This window comes from Carex rostrata, chromosome 11 (assembly GCF_964058835.1).
Source record: "Carex rostrata chromosome 11, lpCarRost1.2, whole genome shotgun sequence".
NCBI lineage: Eukaryota > Viridiplantae > Streptophyta > Magnoliopsida > Poales > Cyperaceae > Carex > Carex rostrata.
In genome coordinates, this window is record NC_135928.1 from 9,933,701 (window position 1) to 9,957,552 (window position 23,852).

At 34.8% G+C, this 23,852-nt stretch overlaps 1 protein-coding gene across 3 annotated transcripts; it reads left to right on the plus strand.

Annotated features, from left to right (window-relative positions):
* Nucleotides 1-854: 854 nt before the first annotated feature.
* LOC144561609 (long-chain-alcohol oxidase FAO2-like) lies at nucleotides 855-6,379 on the plus strand. Of its 3 annotated transcripts, XM_078310622.1 has the most exons (4): nucleotides 855-1,234; nucleotides 1,995-2,267; nucleotides 3,317-5,104; nucleotides 6,197-6,379. In XM_078310622.1, the coding sequence occupies exons 1-3, from the start codon at nucleotides 986-988 to the stop codon at nucleotides 5,087-5,089; spliced, it is 2,295 nt and encodes a 764-aa protein (XP_078166748.1). In that variant the 5' UTR covers nucleotides 855-985; the 3' UTR covers nucleotides 5,090-5,104; nucleotides 6,197-6,379. The 3 variants fall into 3 exon arrangements, with proteins under 3 accessions (XP_078166748.1, XP_078166747.1, XP_078166749.1); XM_078310621.1 differs by lacking the exon at nucleotides 6,197-6,379 and having other exon boundaries at nucleotides 3,317-5,226; XM_078310623.1 differs by lacking the exons at nucleotides 1,995-2,267; nucleotides 6,197-6,379 and having other exon boundaries at nucleotides 868-1,234; nucleotides 3,317-5,226.
* The last annotated feature ends 17,473 nt before the right edge of the window (nucleotides 6,380-23,852 follow it).

Genomic DNA, 23,852 nt, shown 5'->3' on the forward strand with positions numbered 1-23,852 from the left:
AAATAATACCTGATCAATTGCTCAATTAATCAATCACTATGAAAAGTGACAGATCGCCTGAAAATATGATCAATGACTTGAAATCAAATTCAAAAATAGTATTAATCCTGAATTTTAACAAGTATTAATCCTACATGAATCTATCATACATCCACAACTGGTTGAATTTTCTAAAAAAAATCCATCGATTAAGAATTCATCGAATCTAGATAATAAAATGACATAGAAATAGATTGAAACTAGATAAATTGTTATAATTCAAAACGCACTCGCCTGAAAAATTGAAGATCGTTGAAGAACAACAGAGATCGGATGAATGATTCTCTCGCCTCTATCGCCTCTAATACACCCCGCGCTCGTGCAATTCCTAATGGACAATTGCTTCTCTCGCCTCTATCGATTGCAGTCTACGCTCGCCTATGTCGCCTTTGAATTCAGCCTTTAATTGCCTCAATCACCTCGGATCGCTGGAAAAATTACCTCAGAGCTGAAAATGGAAATTGCGGGACGCTTTAATTTTGAATTTTGAAAATGAAAATTGGGGGGATGCATTAAGGGAACATATATAATATATATGCGATGATGAAGATGCTTAATTTCAAAAATTAGTGCGGGAATTATAATCTCTTGCGGGCCTACACCAGGCAGCTAAGGCAGTTAATCCTATATAGAATTCTGCGGAGAAAAAAAGAGGACGGGTGTGAGGAGAGCAATATAATTATTCAAAAATCAGCAAATAGTATTTTCTTTTTAAAAGAATCGGGAGACGCCAAACATTAACTGTCAATAATATATTTAGATTCTCCCTCCTATTCGTACATCATGAGTTCTATATAATGTCCAAGTCTCCGTTTCCTGGGCGGCTTCTAGGCTCCTATTTTCACTAACCGAAATAGCAATTTTACATATTAGCACCTACACTTTATCAAAAGATCTCCTCCCCAAATTTTCTCAATCTATCACCTACTATAACTATTTCACTTAAATGGAAGGGAAGATAGGAAAGATTGAACAAGGTCATCCCCTTCTAAGAGGGAAGAAAAGAGAGAAAGGAGAATACACTCATGGCTTTTCTCAAGCACAGATCCAATCATTGTCTGCCATCTGTGCTACCATTATCCCGTCTGTGCCAACTGAGGACCTCCACGTTAGCAATGGCAAGGAGGGCTCGCCGACCAAACCTCTTCAGGAATTTTACATGGCTTCTGGCTCTGATTTGAATATTCCAGATGAGGTATCCTTCTTCTTTCTTCGTATTTTCCAATTTTGAGTTGACTTTTCATTTCATTGTGTCATGATTTCCAGAAAAGTACTTTTATTATTATTTAGTGGATTTGGTGTTTGAGAGTAATGATAGTGTAGAGGATATTAAATTCCACAAGAAAAGCATTAAATGTTGATCTAGTTTGTAAAATTTTGTAGAGGATATTAAATTCCACAAGAATAGCATTAAATGTTGATGTACTTTGTAAAATTTTGAGCTTGTTTTTTATGAATCTGTATCCTCTGAATTAACTCAGAATTTAAGTTAGTGCATCTCGGCCGTTTGATCAGGATTCGAGCCAATCCGGTCCGAGGTGGAATACGCAAGGCCTTTTTAATATTCGTGCCAACATGGTTTGAGTTAATGCAGACCATATGAATTTATTTTTTATAACATCAGGAAGCTGAAATTCAGTAATTCGTTCTGATTAATTTGATTTGGTATATAGTTTTCTCCATCTTCTAAAAAATGAACTCTAAATTTACCAATATGTTTGTATTATCTTAATCAATAACACTGCTTTTTTGTTTGGAATTAAATTTTTGACTAAAGGTTAAAAGCATGACATGCAAATTTGTTTCCTCCTTGTTGCATTTACCTTTTAGTTCATACAAATAAATGGTACAACATATGCAAATAAAACAGTAGTATAAGAAAGGGTACTGCTTGTGATCAATTTTAGTCTATTCTATTTATGCGTTAATAATTTAACAATTGTTTTTCCTAATAGGTGGCTGAGCGCTTAGTAAAGAGGTGTATGAAAGAGGCGCGTATTCTTGTTAGAGTAATTCTATGGCTTCTGGCTACCAGACTGGGAACATTTATTCTTTGTGGTTTCGTATGCATATCTCGGGATTTCCCGTTTATACATAAATTCTCTGAATTACCCTTGGGTAAGCGAGAAACTGTACTTAAGAAATGGAGCAGAGAAACAAAGTATAACCCTCTGAGAATGTTCTTTGTGGTCATCAAGATCTTATCTCAGTTCATCTTCTATACTGTGGTAAATATATTTTTGCTGTGTCTTTATACATAATCATTTCATTTAATTACCCTCACAATGTCAAATTTGCAATTAGATTCATCAATATAACTAATTTGCATCAGTGTTTAATTAATTGTCAGTACTTAATGAACAAAATAATAGCAAATATTAATTTAAATTTGGGCATGATGAACAAGATGGACTTGTTTTTCTTGTCAAATTGGTGCCACTACTTTCAATGTTTTCTCTGCTTAGATATTTTTTTATGTCACTATCATGTTTGTTAGAGCTTCAATTTTAAAAAGATTTCTTGTCAAATCTTATCATGATGGCCATCCTGTCACTATCATGTTTTTAATGCCAATATATTTTGTGGGACTGTACATGTGACAATTACATATTTAATGTAACAAAATTGATTTTGTTCAAAACAATCCTTGAAATGAAGAATATGCTTTTTATGGGCCTCTTATATCACTAGGATGCCACTAAGATATGAGCAATCTGAAAAAAAAACTGATGCTAAAGTATTGTAAAAGTTTTGGGGTATTTTGAAAATACAATCTTTAGGATATACCCATCCCCGTTTCACTTTCATAAAAGTACACCAAACAAAAGGGAAAAAGAGTTCCCCATAATTTCTTAAAACATTGTGGTCCCCTTTTGATTTCGTACTTGATGTCATTAAGGCGTTTTGATCTTGATTCGTTTTTTTTTTGTTTGTTTGTTTAATTTCTGCTTTGTTTGGCTGCCTAAGCTAGTTGTTGCCTCTTGCATAAACTAAGTTATACTTGTTGTGCTGATTTAGGATTTAGGATTTTTTTTAATTCCTACTTTTGTAATTTAGGATTTTTTTTTTTGTATTGTGGTATGGTCTAATTCAGGCTCTGACACTCGTTAACTTTTTAATTCAAATATCTGACAGCATCTGCTACTATACCAAATGAGCCACTGCATATGTAAAACCAACTAAAACCAGTATATGCATAATGTATTCAAAGTAAGTTCATCAAATGAACTTGTTAATAAGTAAATGTGTTTACTTGACAATAATTATGTTTGTGCAGACTGATGAAAAATCTCAAAACCCAACATGGGAAGCTATTGGTTACAACCTGCCAACCGATCCAGAACACGATTTAATAACTGAACCCCAAACTAACCGCCCACTTGAGAAAGGAATAATAGAAACAATCCACCTAGAGTCCTCATCAATCCTTGAAAATCTAGCCAAAAAGAATCTAAATCTCGCCACCAGCTCCTTAGGAAACCACTATTGTATACAATGTGATGTTGTCATATGTGGCTCCGGGAGTGGGGGTGGTGTTGCAGCAGCAGTTCTCGCAAAATCAGGGTACAAGGTCGTAATTCTCGAAAAGGGAAATTATTTCACATGTAAAGATTACACCTCTTTAGAAGCCCCCTCTATGGATGAAATGTATGAATCGGGTGGCATTTTGAGCACAATGGATGGAAAAGTGATGGTTCTTGCAGGGTCAACTGTTGGTGGGGGGTCGGCAGTTAACTGGTCAGCTTGCATTAAAACACCCTTTACGGTTTTGCAAGAATGGGCTCAAAAAAGAAAACTCGATCTTTTTACAAGCAAGGAGTATGCTACAGCTATGGATGAGGTTTATGCGAGATTAGGTGTTACATGCAAGTGCGAAGAAGAGGGATTTCAAAATAAAGTTCTGCGAAAGGGATGTGAGAAATTAGGGCTGCCAGTTGAGTATGTTGGGAGAAACTCTTCGGAGCGACATTTTTGTGGGAGTTGCAGTTATGGCTGTAGAACTGGAGAGAAGCGTGGTACTGACACCACTTGGTTGGTAGATGCGGTAAATTATGGTGCGGTGATTCTAACTGGGGTAAAGGCTGAGAAGTTCATATTAATGGATAATATTTCGGGGGGTAAGAATAAGAGATGTACAGGGGTAATAGCTAAGAGCATAAATCCAAATATTTCACATAGGTTTGAAATTAAAGCTAAGGTGACAGTATCGGCTTGTGGGTCTCTGTTAACGCCTCCTTTAATGGCTGCTAGTGGGTTAAGAAATCCTAATATTGGGCGCCACCTCCATTTACACCCTGTAGTTTTTGTATGGGGATATTTCCCGGATACCGACCCAGATTTGAAAGGAAAGGTTTTTGAAGGTGGCATTATAACCTCCTTAAACAAAGTTGAAACTTCATTAGAAAATTTGAATTCAAATTCAACACCACGTGCAATAATAGAGACCCCAGCTCTGGGACCTGGTTCAATTGCTTCTCTTCTTCCATGGGTATCTGGTTTAGACATGAAACAAAGGATGCTACGATATAGCCGTACCGCACATTTGTTGGTACTAACTAGAGACCATGGTTCTGGCAAAATAATTAGTGAAGGAAAGATCAAATACAGACTAGAGGATATAGATAAGGAGAATCTAAAATACGGCTTGAGACAAGCTTTACGAATCCTTGTTGCGGCGGGTGCGTCAGAGATTGGGACCCACAGGAGCGACGGCCAGAGGTTGAAATGCAGAGGAACTGGAGAAAAGGAGCTGGAGGAGTTCCTAGATGAGGTTGAAGTGTCGAGAGGGCCTGCGAGCAAGAGCGAGGTGTGGGGCCTAGTCTCAACTGCTCACCAAATGGGCAGCTGTAGAATGGGAACGACTGAAGAGGATGGGGTTGTTGATCAAAATGGAGAGAGTTGGGAGGCTGAGGGTTTGTTTGTGTGTGATGGAAGTGTGTTGCCTAGTGCTGTTGGGGTTAATCCAATGGTCACCATTCAATCAGTTGCACTTTGTATCAGTAAGAGGATTGCGGGGTTGATGAAGGAAAAGAAAGCCAAGAGATTGTAAATTGCTACTAGTAAGGTAATAAGCTCTAAGGCTAAGAGGTATTTATTTTTGGTATATGATGTTAGAATATTGCATAAATTAGAAGTTGCTAAACTGTATGCTGGACGTTTTCCAAAATAATAGTTCTATATCTCACATGTTTGGTGATGAAATTAAAAATACTATTTTCTTAGTTGTCACCCTAATGTGCATTTTGATCTAATACACGGGGGAGATAATTTTCTTCTTAGATTCGGACGGGCTTAAAACAAAAAATTCCAGGAAATCCACCAGATGTCCAGTATTGTTTGTGTAAAAAATTGAAATTCAGATCCAGTGCAACACCTGACAGTGTCAAATGAGATCTAAGTCGTTAGGGGTGTCTGATATGGGTCGGGTGAATGTATTTACATACTCGTTGTGAAATTGAACTGTTACTGTTAAAATTAGCACTCTAACACGTCATAGAATCAGAATAGATCTAATCAAAGAAGGAATAATAAAACAAAGAAGGCAACTCGTGGAGGTGAATCTGGCCAGCTCATGACCCATGAAGGATTCGGTCATGAACATGAAGGATTCTGTCATGACTGATGGAGGAGGCGATGCTTCTTGATTTCTTTACTTAGATGGCTGAAGTTATTTATTATTTTGTATAGATAGAGATATATGTTAAATATAGAAAAGATAAAATAAAAAGGAAGAAGATCTATTTGTAATTCTATAAGAGAGGCTGTATTGTAACAGCAGTGTAAGAATAAAAAAATTTAAGAATAAATAAAAAACAGGGAGGGAGGTTTGGGGATCAATGTGGTCTTCTCTGTGTTTGATTCCTTAATTTTTTGAGAGTCGTATCCGTTAAGTTAACGAAAATAGAGGTACCATTGACACTTTAATAAGTGGTTCATTTTAATTTGACACGAATCTCAAATCAAACCCTCTATATTTTAAATAATTAATTTTGAGACCTTGAGTACTTTGCAGGGTTAGATGCATTAGGGGATACTCAAAATATTGTAGTACTGGGTCAGGTCAACCAGAAACTGGCAGGTGGTACCAAATATCAACTACCAACAAAGTAGTTCTGGATGAATCTGAGTGGCTAACATTAATTTTTAAAACACATAGGGATGATTACGGGATGAATCTGACCCCTCGACACACACGCATGGACCAGATCTTTTTGCAATAAAGAGCTAAGCAGAGGCAAGCTATTATAAATGTTCAACAGCTCATATAAATGCTGACTTAGTAAAGGTGAAATGTCAGAACTAAAGAATCAGAAGAGTAATTGAAGCTAGAGTCTAATAGTAGCTATTGTCATATTGCGCTACTATAGCTGGCTATAACGCTGGTAGTGTCATAATTTTTATGGTTCGAAAATGCTATAAGTCTGTAATAGAACTATAGTGCTGTTATAGTATGCTAATTAGAACCTTGGTTCTGATACGAATCAGAAGAGTAATTGAAGCTATAGCCTAATAGCAGTTATTTTTATATTGCACTGCTATAGCGCTGATAACGTCATAACTTTTATTATCTCAAAACATTATAAGTCTATAATATGCTATTTAGAATCTTGATTCTGATTATTTTTATAGCAGAACCCTAGTTCTGATTACCTGAGGTATCAGAATATTATAACATCGAAGTTTTCCTCATCCTCATAGAAAACAACTCCAAAAAAGAAACTTCATAGAATACCACAAGCAAGAGTTAAAACTTCTTTATAATTGTACAGCTTTCAATAGAAAGCTCTAGATAGTCTTGATTGCTTAGTTCGAATCAAGCTCTATACCTATCGGGTAAGGATTCAAATCGGCTGTTATCCTTTTTTGTGAATTAGTAATTTTGCTATTTTTTCGAATTTAGTCGTTTAATTTTTTTTCAGGAATAAATCTCAAAGCAACTTTTTTTTCAGAACTTTTATGTGTACGCATTTCAAAACAATTTGATAACTGGATTTGGAAAAACAGAGATAGTAGAGTTACTGTTCATGCACGAGAATAACAATAGATTTAGATCCATTGGGTAAACCGTTCGATTTTAAATGTACAGATACACAGATTATCTTTTAAATTAAAATTGCAATTTTAAATGAACAGAAAAAATATGCTTAATATTTTCCAATAAAATCTATACAAATGAAGAGGAGCCTAATCTCGCACGCAATGGAGATACTGAATTTGTCTGGAATTAGTGAAGCAAATTAGTTACATCATTGTCGGTTAAGCAAATTAGTTTCAACGGTTCGGATTCGTCATTTGAAATTGATTTGATGAATTTTAGAGTTAAGCTCACCAAAACTTTGGTAAGCTTAAGAGCACCCTAGTTCTACTCATATATTAGATATAGATACTTGATATGTTATATATTAACACTTGTATGTTTAAGTATCAATATTTATCTTATAAAAAATAAATTTATTTATTTCTCTCTCATCACTCATTCATTTTTTACATGTTTTAAAAAGATATAGTTTTTTCTCAATTCAATCTCGTTCATATTTTCGACAACCTGTGAGGAATTTGAGAATCTAAAACTACGAACGCCTTGTACTCGATTTTTTTTTCAAATGATATACATATTGAAGTACTGTCATGTTCTATTTGCTCCTCTTTTCTTCTTCTTCTTCTAGATATGTAATGTATAGAGACTTGACATGTTAGGTATAAGTACTTCAAAGTTTAAGTATTCGGACTTAAAATTAATATAAGACTTATGAGTATATATGTATAAATAATTGATATGTTAGATATAAATATTTGATATACTATATATAAATAATTGATTTTTTTCAGGGTATGATGAAAAGTTTAAAATCAATGAATTTTTAATATTTTACATTATTTTTTATATAGAACATTTATTGAAGATTCTAATTTTAATTAATACCCAACTAACACTAATTGTACAATCTTTATGCCACTTGATATGTTATATATCAATATGTATACATATATATGTAATTAATATGTTAAATATAAATACTTGATATGTTATACAATATGTATACATATATATGTCAATACTTGTATGCGTTAATTGTAAATCCATTAGCGATCTTCTAGAAGATGATGTCAGTCAAAATTAGTTAGAGTGGGAAATTTGACCGGAGATTTTTTTGAATGACAATTATGACATCTTAAAATATAATTAAACATAATTAGTTACATCACATCACGTAATATGACATAATTATTCATGTGATATAACTAGTTGTATGCATCAGATCATATAAAAATAATTTTGTTATCATGAGATATGAATATATGATCAAATTAATTAGATGACATATCGAATCTCCTGCCCCCAGAGTCACTGTTAGTGGGTCCCCTAAACTCTAAATCCTAAACCCGGCCCCACCCACCCTAAACCCGATCCCACCCCGCAGTGACTGAGGGGGCAGGAAAATCCTGCACCCCGGGGGTAGGTGATCTGCTTCTAGGGGTGTCAATGGGTACGATACGGGTCGGGTGGAGACATTTTCATACCCATACCCATTAAAATTGACCTTACCCATACCCTACCCATACCCATTAAAAATTGATCTTACCCTACCCTACCCTTACCCGTTAATCTTATCGGGTAACGAAACGGTAGCGGGTGAATAACGGATAATACTAGTATAATAATTAGTTTTATTATATTTTACAAATTAAACATCAAAAACTCATTCATTTTAACACATATATAATTGCATTTCTAATAAAAAATAAAATAAATGTGCAATCAATTCCAACTAAATTATTTTTTATAAAGAATAAAAATTCAAAAACACGAATAAACATTTAAGTGGGTTAGAAATTGAATTAAATATACATTTAAGTGGGTTGGAAATTGAATTGAATACATATTTGAATTTTATAATTACCCTATAGGGTAACGGGTACGAAATAGTCATTACCCATATCCTTACCCATTTATTTAACGAAAAAAAATTCTTACCCATACCCATACCCAATAAGCTAACGAAAAGAAAATCTTACCCATACCCGCCTTATCGAATACGATACGGGTCGGGTAAACGGCTAAAAAGGTACCATTGACACCCCTATCTGCTTCCATGGACCATACTGTAAGGACTCCCAATTGGAGAGAGAATTAAAAAGGTATCTTTTAATAATTCATAAATTGTTTAGCTTCAAGTCCTTGTTGATAAATGCAGCTACAGGAACAGGACCACCATAAGTCCATAACTGTCCCAACTCCCAATTACTGACATCATTTAGTGCCTGGTAGATATTTTGTTTGGGTAGTATAAGCAAGCTACCTTTTGATAACAATAATAAAGTTTCCAACTTTTGAAAATAACAATTTTACCATTTCACATGCACCATTTAAAAACCATAACCTTTATTTAAACTGAAGTGCCAAAAAATGTAACATAAATAGTTGCTAATATTATTATTATAAAGATTTAGCTAATTTCTTGTACCACATATATTTTTTTTAAGATTAATAAAGTTATCATTTTCAAATCATATAATAATGGTGTAAAAAGAAAAATATAATTATGATCGTCTGTACAATCACCACACAACTTGGGAATATTTATAACTCGAAAGATTCCGTCGAATCTCTACAGCTATCTTTTATACTAGACAGTGTTGTAAATAACGGTATGCGTTCGTCGGACGGATAGGATACCGCCAAGTGATTAGTTGAAAATAATCAGAAATAATTGACTGATTATTCGAAAAAATTAGTGATGATTTGATCACCGCCAACAACTAATCGGACGATTAATTGGACTAAACAAACGTTTTTTACAACACTGATATTAGATAAGATATATTTTATTTCTTATGTAAAATAAAATTTAAAAAAGTACTACTAAATATAAAAAAAATTACTTTTTTTTTATAAGAAAGACAAAACCGTTTCATAAAAATAATTAATATTTACAAGAACTATATACTAAAAATAGATGATTTAATGTTAAAAAAAAAAAGAAAATTATATTATTATAATTATATAATAAAAATAATTATCTAAGTATGATATATGAATAAGACCAGCGTATTACCTAACACTGATATTAGATAAGATATATTTTATTTCTTATGTAAAATAAAATTTAAAAAAGTACTACTAAATATAAAAAAAAATTACTTTTTTTTATAAGAAGGACAAAACCGTTTCATAAAAATAATTAATATTTACAAGAACTATATACTAAAAATAGATGATTTAATGTTAAAAAAAATAGAAAATTATATTATTATAATTATATAATAAAAATAACTATCTAAGTATGATATATGAATAAGACCAGCGTATTACCTAAAATAGTGATATGCGGTGCTACCCATAAAAAAATTTATTGGATATGCTTCAACGATGAATCAAAACTGTTAAAACCGATCTACATCATGAGTAATGTATTTACATGCAAAGATTATAAGTTTATGCATTTATTTAGTATAAAGTCAAGCGGTCAAAAAATGAATATTTATAAATCAATTTTAATATATTCATTGTTCATTATTTTTTGACTAGTTGATTTTATACTAAATGAATGCAAAAATTTATAAATTTTATATGTAAATGCATCACTCGTGAAGTATATCGGTTTCAACTGTTTGAATTTTTCGTTTGAAATATACTCAATAGGTTTTGAGGGGGTAGCACAACATGTCACTATCTTACGGGTAGCACGCTAACCTTTCCCATGATATATATTATAATATAATATATTTATTTAAAAAAAGTAACTATTGAATACTATTTCTGATACAAAATAAATATTTAGTTCAATAGGTTTTGAGGGGGTAGCACAACATGTCACTATCTTACGGGTAGCACGCTAACCTTTCCCATGATATATATTATAATATAATATATTTATTTAAAAAAAGTAACTATTGAATACTATTTCTGATACAAAATAAATATTTAGTTCAATAGGTTTTGAGGGGCTAGCACAACATGTCACTATCTTACGGGTAGCACGCTAACCTTTCCCATGATATATATTATAATATAATATATTTATTTAAAAAAAGTAACTATTGAATACTATTTCTGATACAAAATAAATATTTAGGACGTGAACTCAACATAATTTTTGCTTTTTAAAATTCATCAGAAAATAGAAACACATTCAAACTACAACAAAAGATAAAAGATGTGAAATAATACGCTAACCATTTGATGTGCCAATCTACAGAAATGGTGTAAAATTGATCATCAATAAATGGCTTTTAAGAGATATAGATTAAGCAATAAATGAAAATGAGAATCTATTAATAACGGATTAATTTAATAATTTTAATACATATAAAAAATTAATATTTATTTCTGACACTTGAAATATAATTTATACTTTATTTATATTATATAGAAAAAATAATAAAATTTTATCGTTCATGGAGTTGAGATTTACAATTCATTATAACCACGTTCTCGCCCATTAAATCTGCCCCATAAAAGTCTTTGTTTCTTAACATGGACCCCTCAAACATAATAACATACAAGTCATGATATTAAAACTATTAAATTTTTTTATTAACACAAACAATAATGTATGATAAAGGTGTGAGTTTTTAAAAGAAATAATTAACGAAGAATAAAATTGTTCATACATTTAAATTTTTAAAAGACGAGCTAATAAAATGATGAGTAAGGTTAAAATGCATCATTTATTTTGTGCTCCAATCTGTTGTTCGTACAATAATCTTTTACGTCTATTTGACTAATTTGCAAAAACATACAATTATTGAATTTTACGATTTCTTCTATTTTAAGAACATATAGGTCCAAGAAGAGAAAGAACTGCGATGAAATATGCTTGGACTGAAGAAATCACGAAGACTTTTATCAAGAATATAAAATGTAAATTCAAAAGATTGATAAAGTATGTGTGAGGTTGATCAAAGTGGGATAAAACGTTATGAACGTTTACAAAACGTTGGTAACGTTTTATAATGATCAGAAGCTTCAAAAATATCAAAAGAAAACCAAGTTATAACGTTAGAACGTTTTATAAAACGTTGTAACGTTTTACAAACGTTATAACGGTTATGAAACGTTGTAACGTTTAACAGGCTCAGAACAACTGAAGAACAGGTGTTCAGTATAAACTAGAAACGTTGGAACGTTTAGAAAACGTTATAACGTTTATAAAACGTTGTAACGTTTTATAAAACGTTGAGCAACGTTTTACTAAGCTGTCAGAGAATTAAAACCCTAAATCGCATTTGAATAAAACGTTGGTAACGTTTTATATCAAACAGCTCATTTTTGAGCTGCCACTATAAATAGATTGAAGGGATCACTTTCAAAACTACCTCAGCCGACCCTAATTATTTAAAAAGTGATTTTCTGAGAGCTTAGAATCCACCATTGTTGTGAGAGCCTATAACTTCAAAATCCCTCAAGCAACCTCAACCTACTTCACCAATCTAGCTATAGATTAGGTTAGAGTAAGCTATTGAGTGTTTCTCTTGTGTTCCTAGATAATCAAGACCTTGTTCTCACCTCTTTGAGTTGGCCGTTTGACTTCCCGCTTGGTGTGTAAGGGCTCAACGGTTCACAAGTTGTAATCCTTTCGTATTGGGTAATAGGAAGGCGCACCTCACAAGGTTGCGAAGCCCCGGAGACGTAGGCCTTTGTTTTGCCGAACTCCGTTATCACCCCGCGTGTCAAATTTCTCTAAACTCATCTCTTTACTTTCAATTGCAATTTAATTTCAGTTTTTGAGCAATTAGAGGTGCCCCTAAGTGTAACAAAGTGGTATCAGAGCAAGTTACTCGAATTAAGACACACTTAATTGGAGATTAGATCAACTTGACAAATGGCACCTTATAGATCCGTGAAAGAACCCCTAATTTTTGGTACTACTACCAAAAATTTCATGCATTGGAAGAAAACCATGATCAATTACTTGAATATCCTTGAGGTATGGTATGTGGTTGAACAAGGGTATACACCAACATACACAAGTGTAGCTACCGAGGGTTCAACCGATGCCAAAATTGAGACCATCATTTCCAAACAAACCAAGAAAGACAATGATCTAGCAACCAATGCCATATTCAATTTGGTTAGTGAATCGGTAGCCTCACTCTTTGGTAGTGCATCAAGTGCGAAAGAAATGTGGGATGCTCTTGTAAACCGGTATGAAGGGAATACCCAAATCAAACGAACCAAAATAACCGGTTTAGAAGCAAAATTTGAAACCTTTAAGGTTGAAGATGGTGAAAGCATTGAGGATATGTATAATAGACTTATGCATATCCAAAATGAGTTTACCGAATTGGGAGAACCACTTTCTAACAATAAACTTGTAGGTAAGCTATTAAGGGTGATGCTCATGAGGGATAAATGGTCCGGGTTGGTGAGTGCTCTAGAGGCAATCCAAGGCACGCACGACACATTCACACCGGATGACCTCTATGCTCATTTTAGGAGTTTTGAAGAAAAACTTCGACAATCCGGTGATTTGAAGCAAAGCTCAAAGTCCAAAACCGTAGCTTTTCCGGCACAAAACCGAAACTTTCCAAGCTCCTCAAACACCCGTCTCTCAAATGATCAATTTATCAACAAAATTGATCATGAAACATCCAAGGATGCTCTTCTCTTATCCAAGATGTTTCAAGGAATGCTTGATTTTGAAAGAAAATACAACAAGGAACGAGAAGAGAAGAACAAAAGGGTAATGTGTTTCGCATGCCATAGAGAAGGGCATTCCATTCAAACATGTTTCAAGCTATTTCCACAATTGAAGAACACGGATGGCGAAACACAACAAGATAGAAAACCAAGACAAAAGTATGACGGGTATAAGAAGAAGAAGGCCAAAGCTTTGCAAGCCTTGTTCTCGGATAGTGAGACGGAACAATCCGACACGGAATCGGATAATGAAGAGGAGATCAACCTTGCATTGATGGCAAGTGTAGATGAAGATTCCTCAAAGATTGACATAGACTCAATTATAGCTAGCAAGAACATCACCGATGAAACAACCATCAACTTTCTCATGGAACTTGTTAAATCAAGGAATGCCAAGAAGGGAGATGAAGGAGTCAACACCTCAACAAACTTTGCTAGTGAGGTACATTCAACTCTTAGTCTTGATGGTTATGAGACCGAACTTGAATTTGTAAATGAAGGTGGTGAAGAATATAGTGGTGAAATTGATATTGAAAATTGTATCATCACAAATGAGACCAATAATGACTTGAATATGAATCGGTTAGATACCAATGATACAAGCACTTTCAATAGTGAAATTCTAATGCACTATGATAATGAATCTAGGTTGAAATCACTCCTTGATGAGTCAAATAGAATCTTGGTTGAGAAGGAAGGTATTATCCAAAAATTAATTGCAAAAAATGACATGCTAGAACTTGAAAATAAAAAATTAAAAGTATCTCACTTAGGTGAAATAGGCATTTTAAAAGTTAAAGTTCAAATTTTGGAAACCGAAATTCGGGCATTGAAATCTCCTAGTGAATTATCAAAAGTCACTAGTCTAGATCCCTACTATGTGAGCAAATTGATAAATGATCAATCCTATTATAAAAATGATAGAGTTGGTCTTGGATTTGAGAAGGGTAAATCCTCACTTAAATCTAATCACATGCTAAGCCCTAAAGAAAAAGGGGAACATTCTCAAACTTCATGTATTCCAAATGAAAAGCTAAAGTTTAATTGTGAACAATATTCAAATTATCAATTCTTTACCAAAAATGGTTTGACTCCCTTGAACAAGGAGTCATCCAAATTGAAGTCCTCTCATGCCTCAAATGCTAATCAAGATAAAAAGTCACCTAATTATGCATTTAGATATAAGTATAATAAAAGAAATTTCAAGAACAAAAATACTTTTCAAAATAGTGATAAGAACATGTTTAATCCAAAGGGGTCAAACAAAACTTATTTCAAAGGACCCGATGGATGGTTTTATGAACTTAAAAATAAAAATGCTTTACAAAACCAAACTCAAAGAAATGGTGTAGCTAGAGATGTTCCCCAACATCACAATAGATTTAATTCTAACAAAATCAAAAGTGTTGCATTCAAAGTTGCAAATAGGTCACATGATAGTAATAAGAGTAGTGTATGTGAAGTGAAGTACCAATCCATTCTCAAACAAGGTTCTACTACACTTAAGCAATCGACTACAATATGCAACTATTGTTGTAAATTTGGCCACACTTCCTTAGAATGTGGATTTAGGAATGTAAACAACAAACATAATGTTGTTTGGGTTCCTAAATCTATTCTATCTTAGGTTCACACTTAATCTCCCCTAAAAGTTTTAAAATTGCCAAATACAAAGGGGGAGATTAAAAGCAAGGTATATGTTAGTTACTAACTCAATAATAACTAATATATACTTTGTAGGTGTGTTTGATTTCATCTCAAAAGGAAAGTGCTTGGATCATTGATAGTGGATGCTCACACCATATGACCGGTGACAAATCAAACTTTAAATTCTTAGAACCATATGATGGAGGTACGGTTACCTTTGGAAACAATCAAAGGAAGAGCTCTATTATTGGTATAGGCTCAATTGGTAACCAACACTTGACCATATCCAATGTATATCTAGTTGATGGATTAGACTATAACTTACTTAGTGTAAGTAAGTTATGTGATTCGGGATACTGTGCCAAATTTGATGCTAATGCTTGTCACTTAGTTAGATCTTCGGATGATGCTCTAATCTATTCGGGTAAACGAAAGAAAAATGTATATTACTTGTATTTTACTCATTTTGATTCCGGTGAAACTTGTCTAAGTGCCGTATCTAGTGGATCATGGTTATGGCATCGTAGGTTAGGTCATGTTTCAATAGATACCATTAAGAAATTGATCAAACTAGACCTTGTGCGTGGTTTACCAACACATAAATTAGAACTTGAAGGATTATGTGATGCATGTGTTCAAGGTAAACAAACCAAGAGTAGTTTTAAATCCAAAGACATGGTTTCAACCGATCAACCTTTGCAATTGTTACATATGGATTTATTCGGACCAATTAGTGTACCAAGTTTGGCCAAAAAGAAATATGCATATGTAATTGTAGATGACTATAGTCGCTTTACTTGGGTTTTATTCCTACAACACAAGGATGATGCAATTAGCAACTTCATTGAATTTTGCAAACGTGTTGAAAATGAAAAGGGGTCAAAAATCATTAGGATTAGAAGCGACCATGGGGGGGAATTTGAAAATGCAAAATTTGATCAACTTTGCTCTAAAAGGGGATACAAACATGAGTATTCGGCTCCTCGCACACCTCAACAAAATGGGGTAGTTGAGAGGAAGAACCGAACCTTAGTTGAGCTTGCCCGAACCATGCTAAATGAATACCCCTTACCCAAACACTTGTGGGCCGAAGCGGTAAATACGGCATGCTACGTGGTAAATCGCGTAAGCATAAGGACCATATTGAATAAAACACCTTATGAGCTATGGAAAGGGTACAAGCCTAAGATATCTCATTTTAGAGTATTTGGTTCAAAATGCTTTGTTCTTGATGAATCTCCTAAAGTAACTAAATTTGATTCTAAATCTATTGAGGGAATGTTTGTAGGATATTCAAATTCAAGTAAAGCCTATAGAATTTACATTCCATCTCAAAGAATTGTAATTGAATCCGTGCATGTTAAATTTGATGAAAATGCTAATCAAAAGGTCGAGAAAGGTATTGAGATTGTAGGTGTTGAAGTGCCAATTCTTGATCAAGATGAAATTGAGACAAGAACCGATACAATTGAGGATCAACCCGAGCAAACTCAACCCGAAATGGATGCAACCAACATTGTCGAGATGGATCCAAGAGTTGAAGGAATACAAACCGAAGAGATGCAATCTTCACGAATTGAGTATCAAATTCCTCAAGACCTAAGGGAAGTATCTTCTCATCCTCTTTCTAATGTAATTGGTGATCCTAGGGAAAGAGTTAAAACAAGATCCGAATTAAATCAAATGATTGGTCATTGTGCATTTGTATCTCATATAGAACCTAAAAATTTTAAAGATGCAAATATAGACCCAAATTGGATTTGTGCCATGCAAGATGAACTTGCTCAATTTGAAAGGAACAAAGTTTGGGAACTTGTACCTAAGCCAAATGATAGAATGATTATTGGAACCAAATGGGTCTTTAGAAATAAAAAGGATGAAGATGGAAATGTAATTCGCAACAAAGCTAGGTTGGTAGCTCAAGGGTACAAACAACAAGAGGGTATTGACTTTGAAGAAACCTTTGCACCTGTAGCTCGTCTTGAATCCATTAGAATGCTTTTAGCATATGCCTCAAACAAAAATTTCAAACTATTTCAAATGGATGTTAAAAGTGCATTTTTGAATGGATTCATAGATGAGGAGGTGTATGTTAATCAACCTCAAGGCTTTGTTGATCCAACATTTCCTAATCATGTATATAGACTCACCAAAGCTCTCTATGGACTCAAACAAGCCCCTAGGGCATGGTATGGTAGATTAAGTTCCTTTCTAATTGACAATGAATTCATTAGAGGCAATAATGATACAACTCTTTTCACTAAGAAAAGAGATGGATCACTTTTGGTGGTGCAAATCTATGTAGATGACATAATTTTTGGTTCACCTAATGCGGCACTGGCCGAGGAATTTTCTTCTCTTATGAGTAGTGAATTTGAGATGAGCATGATGGGTGAATTGAACTTCTTCTTGGGGCTTCAAATCAAGCAACTCATGGATGGCACATTTGTGAGCCAAACCAAGTATGCGAAGGAATTGATCAAGAAATTTGGGATGACCGAAAGCAATACAAGCAAAACTCCAATGGCTACGAATGCAAATCTTGACTCGGATCCAAATGGCACATCGGTGGACATCACTCAATACCGAGCTATGATAGGTAGCCTACTCTATTTAACTGCTAGTAGACCCGATATAATGTTTGCGGTATGTCTATGTGCTAGGTATCAAGCAAATCCCAAAGAATTGCACTTGAAAGCCGTTAAAAGAATTCTTAAATATGTCAAGGGTAGTTTAAATTTGGGATTATGGTATGGCAAACAATCGGATTTAGACTTGATAGGATATGCCGATGCCGATTTTGCCGGAGACCGTATGGATAGAAAAAGCACAAGTGGTACATGCCAATTTCTTGGTGGTTCACTTGTATCTTGGTCAAGTCGCAAACAAACCTCGGTTGCCCTTTCCACAACGGAAGCCGAGTATGTAGCGGCCGGTAGTTGTTGCACACAAATTCTTTGGATGATTCAATCCCTAAATGATTATGAAATTCGCTTCCGCAACGTACCAATTATGTGTGACAATACTAGTGCCATTATGATATCCAAAAATCCGGTCCTTCATTCTAGAACCAAGCACATAGAGATAAGGCATCATTTTATTAGGGATCATATAGAAAAAGGTGAAATTGAACTCATACATATCGACACCAAAGAACAAATTGCCGATATATTCACAAAACCCCTAAATACACAACAACACAATGAATTAAGATTTAAATTAGGCATGCTTGAACTTAGAGAATAGTCATATTCATAACTTATTTCAAAATTATTATTTGCAATCAAAATAGGTCATTTAAGGAGTGTTTTAAAGAAACAAAACGTTATAACGTTTCTGAAAACGTTCCTAACGTTTTGTGAAACTTCAAAAAGTCCGAAAGCATTATAAAAACGTTACATAACGTTTTATAAACGTTATAAACGTTTTCACTTCCAATACTTAGCCAAAATATTGACAAATTACAATATAAACGTTGTAAACGTTTTGAAAACGTTGGTAACGTTTTATTAGACTTCAAAAAGTCCGAAAGCTTCACAAAAACGTTGGACAAACGTTGCACAAACGTTCCAACGTTTTCAAAACGTCACAACGTTTATACAAACGTTGCAACGTTTGTCTGACAAGGGACCAAAAGTGCAAAAATTACAAGTGAAAACGTTGTAACGTTTTCCAAACGTTGGTAACGTTTTATGAGACTTCAAAAAGTCCGAAAGCTTCACAAAAACGTTGGACAAACGTTACACAAACGTTATAACGTTTTAGGTAAAAACAATGTATTTTAAACAAACGTTGGTAACGTTTTATAAACGTTGGTAACGTTTTATAGCGAAAAATGGTTTTAAAGCCTCCAAACCCGTCCCTTCCTCCCTATTCTTTCTTTCTTCCTTCAAACCTCTCCTTCTTCCTCTACTCCGACTCTCTCTCTCTCTCTCTACCCATTCTAGCCATCTACTTCACCAAATCAAGAAATTCTTCTTGATTTCTCTTCTCCTCTCTTCTCACTACTCAATTCTCTTCTCCAAATCTCCTTTCCCTCTCTCAATCTCTCTCTCTCCAAAACCCTAGCCAAAACCCTAGGAGCAAATCCGGCGATCCGACCGTTGGATTGACGATCCGGCTTCACCACTGCACTTCTAGGGCTCTCCTCTTCTCGGTTTAGCACTTCACCTCTCAATCGGTAAACTTTCTCTTTAACCCTAATCTAATGGCTCCAAAGAAAGATGCAGTGCCTAAGGGTAGTAAGAAAAGACGTGTGGACTCGGAGGTTGGTCAAGGAAGTGGGGGAAATTTGGAACCAAATTGGAACATTCACCGGTCAAATAGATACCTATTCCGGGATATTGTGGCCTATGAGAATTATGTGGGTTCTTTTATGAATAGGAAAATAACCGATTGCTACTGGTTTAACAAAGCCGCGGTTACCTTCTCCCAACCCGAGGATGACAAGATAATTGCTTATGTGAATCATTGGGGATGGGAACCTATTGTCACTTGTTATGAACCCTACAATGACCTTCTCACCCGCACGTTCTATGCAAACATCCAAACTAGTGATGAACCCTTCAGGATCATCTCTTGGGTAGGCGGGAAAGAAATTGTCCTATCTCTGGATACTGTGGCACAATGGCTTGGGGTTGAGAATGACGGGGAGGAAACCTACCCCTTGAGAAGTTGGCCTCTTTATGCCGATGGAACTTCACTTGACTATAAGAAATGGTTTGACCGCAACTACATATCCGGAGCTAAAATCTATGCTTCTCACCTTCCATCTCTACATCGATTGCTCTTTCTCTTCATCAACAACATCCTTATGCCCAAAGCCACAATCAAAACCAATCTTGAGTGGGGACCCATGTACTTTCTTCGTCATCTCATTCAAATGGATGAAAAGAGGATTAATATACCCTACTTCTTTCTTCGTCACATTAATGGTGCATTTACAACCTCGGTCCACTCTCTGCCTTATGCCCACCTCATTCACAAAATCATCCGTCTCAACGGTATCCAACTACCTGAAGATGCAGAAGTATCCTTCCCGACAAATTTGGTTGACCACCTGACAAGAATCGGGTGGGTCTATGGTCATTCAGAATCGGGTCTGAGGCGCTATGAACCCGATGCAAGAGCCATCAACCAATGGATAAACCATCAAGAGGCACTACCCAATCAATACTGGGATCCGGAAGAACAAGTTGCACCGGCTCAACCTCCACCTCAACCACAATTTGTGCCACAAGCTGGTGCGTTTGTCCCTCCAGAAGGTCAAGAAGCACAAATGATGTGGCTTTGTCAACAAATGCACAACCAACGTCTTGAGATTCAACAGAATCATCAAGCCATGAATAGGAGGTTCGACAAGCTTGAAAAGGGGCAAATGAAGATAAGGCAACAACTGCGAGCACATGCTCGAGCTCTCAATACGCTTGATGAAGCACAATCAAGCCTCTCCAATCGCTTTATCAAGCAATATGGTCCCTCTGGAAGCCCGGCACGAGCACGTGAGCGTCTGGTTGAGGAAGAAGACCTGGATGATGAAGAAGAAGACATCCCAGTTGAAAGTCAAGAAGAAATGGCCGAAGAACCAAACGACCCCATGAATGACGAATAGATCGAATTTTTTTTATAACTTAAATTGTGTGTTATTTGCATGAACTGTTTGTTGATTGCATGTTTAATTTGAATTGTTTGAATTGCTTTGATTTTTGTTATGTTAGTTCAATTGTTGTTTTGAAATGTTTTGAATTGTTAAATTGGTGAATTTCAACTAGTTTAAATTGATTGAATTGCATGATTTGATTGAATTGTGGTATTTGAAATTTGGTGTAGATATGTATGAGATATTGATATCTTAAAAATGGTGTATGAATTGCTAACTTGTAAGGGGCTACATTGCAAAATTGCAAAAAATTGGATATCTTGGCGCCTTGACAAGTTTTATTGAATTACTTGGATTGCATGAGTTGAAATGTTGTATATGCATGAGCTATGCACATGGATATATACAACTTGATATGGTGAATTGAAATTGAATTGTTTTGCATGTAAAAGTTATGCCCTCAACTTTATTGTTGTTTGTAAATTATTGTTGCTATATTACTAAATTGAGGGGGAGTGCATAATTTGAGGGGGAGCACTTTAAATTAGTGCTAATTTTCAACCCTTTCGTCGATTTCCAAAAGGGGGAGAAATTGGTACAAATGGATTGAAATGCAAAATCAAAACTGGATTAACTAATTTCTGAAAATTTTCGATTTATGCACTTACTCACATTGTATGTTTTTGCAAATCGCCAAAAGGGGGAGATTGTTGTTCGTACAATAATCTTTTACGTCTATTTGACTAATTTGCAAAAACATACAATTATTGAATTTTACGATTTCTTCTATTTTAAGAACATATAGGTCCAAGAAGAGAAAGAACTGCGATGAAATATGCTTGGACTGAAGAAATCACGAAGACTTTTATCAAGAATATAAAATGTAAATTCAAAAGATTGATAAAGTATGTGTGAGGTTGATCAAAGTGGGATAAAACGTTATGAACGTTTACAAAACGTTGGTAACGTTTTATAATGATCAGAAGCTTCAAAAATATCAAAAGAAAACCAAGTTATAACGTTAGAACGTTTTATAAAACGTTGTAACGTTTTACAAACGTTATAACGGTTATGAAACGTTGTAACGTTTAACAGGCTCAGAACAACTGAAGAACAGGTGTTCAGTATAAACTAGAAACGTTGGAACGTTTAGAAAACGTTATAACGTTTATAAAACGTTGTAACGTTTTATAAAACGTTGAGCAACGTTTTACTAAGCTGTCAGAGAATTAAAACCCTAAATCGCATTTGAATAAAACGTTGGTAACGTTTTATAAAACGTTGGTAACGTTTTATATCAAACAGCTCATTTTTGAGCTGCCACTATAAATAGATTGAAGGGATCACTTTCAAAACTACCTCAGCCGACCCTAATTATTTAAAAAGTGATTTTCTGAGAGCTTAGAATCCACCATTGTTGTGAGAGCCTATAACTTCAAAATCCCTCAAGCAACCTCAACCTACTTCACCAATCTAGCTATAGATTAGGTTAGAGTAAGCTATTGAGTGTTTCTCTTGTGTTCCTAGATAATCGAGACCTTGTTCTCACCTCTTTGAGTTGGCCATTTGACTTCCCGCTTGGTGTGTAAGGGCTCAACGGTTCACAAGTTGTAATCCTTTCGTATTGGGTAATAGGAAGGCGCACCTCACAAGGTTGCGAAGCCCCGGAGACGTAGGCCTTTGTTTTGCCGAACTCCGTTATCACCCCGCGTGTCAAATTTCTCTAAACTCATCTCTTTACTTTCAATTGCAATTTAATTTCAGTTTTTGAGCAATTAGAGGTGCCCCTAAGTGTAACACAATCATGCTCTATGTCATTTTATCTTTTTTTTTTTCAAAGTTCGAACAGTCAATACAAACTGCTCAACATGATCTGCATATTAAAATGTGCTTGTAGTCCAAATTTTATATTTTTTAGAATATTTTTACTATTTTTTTAGGTAGGTACAAAATTATTGTTTTTTTATGGTCTATAATCTTCCGAAAACAGTGATTTCATACCAATCTAAAAAAATAGTAAAGAAATTTAACAAAATATATAAAATTTGAACCCAATAATATTTTAATGTAAAAATTATATTAAACAGTTTGAATTACTATTTAAACTTTAAAAATAAAAAGGTTACGAAAACATAATTAGAGCACAAAATTACAAAATAATGATCCATTTTAATCCTACTCTGAAATGATCGATGGTATTATTACATGACCTATAAAACTGCAATAGACAGGCGACGTTTCAGCTACTTTCCAAAAAAAAAAAAGGACCCAGCTCTAGAGTTTGGCAAAAACCCGGGTCGGGTATACCGCCCGTACCCTCCCGTACCCGCCGCCCGGGTTACCCGTGCCCGAGCTCGGGTATGGGTCGGGTACTCGGGTACGCGGGTACGGGACAAAAATCGGACCGGACCCGTTATTTTGGACCAATACCCGACCATACCCTACCCGAGTTTATCCGTACCCGATTAAACCCGTACCCGACTACCCGAGTACCCGTATACCCGAGTTACTGTTCATCCATTTCAAAATTCAAAAATTCTGATTTTTCCCCCCCAAACCAACAAAAAAAACCAGAAAAAATAGGAAAAAACCAGAAAAAAAACCAAAAAAACCAACAAAAAAACAAAAACAAAAAAACCAGAAAAAAAAACAGCAAAAAAAAAAAAAAAAAAAAAAAATACCCGTACCCGTACCCGCCTTACCCGTCAAGGGTACACGGGTAAGGGTATAGGACGGGTAGGGTATGGGTTTTGAAAATTATACCCGCCATACCCGTACCCGAATACCCTTGTACCCGAGTATACCCGTACCCAAGACGTACCCGTACCCGAGACGGGTATACCCGGGGTACCCGTACCCGCCCGAGTATAAATACACTACCCAGCTCTCAAGTGAATGAATAGTGCAACCGATAAATCATTA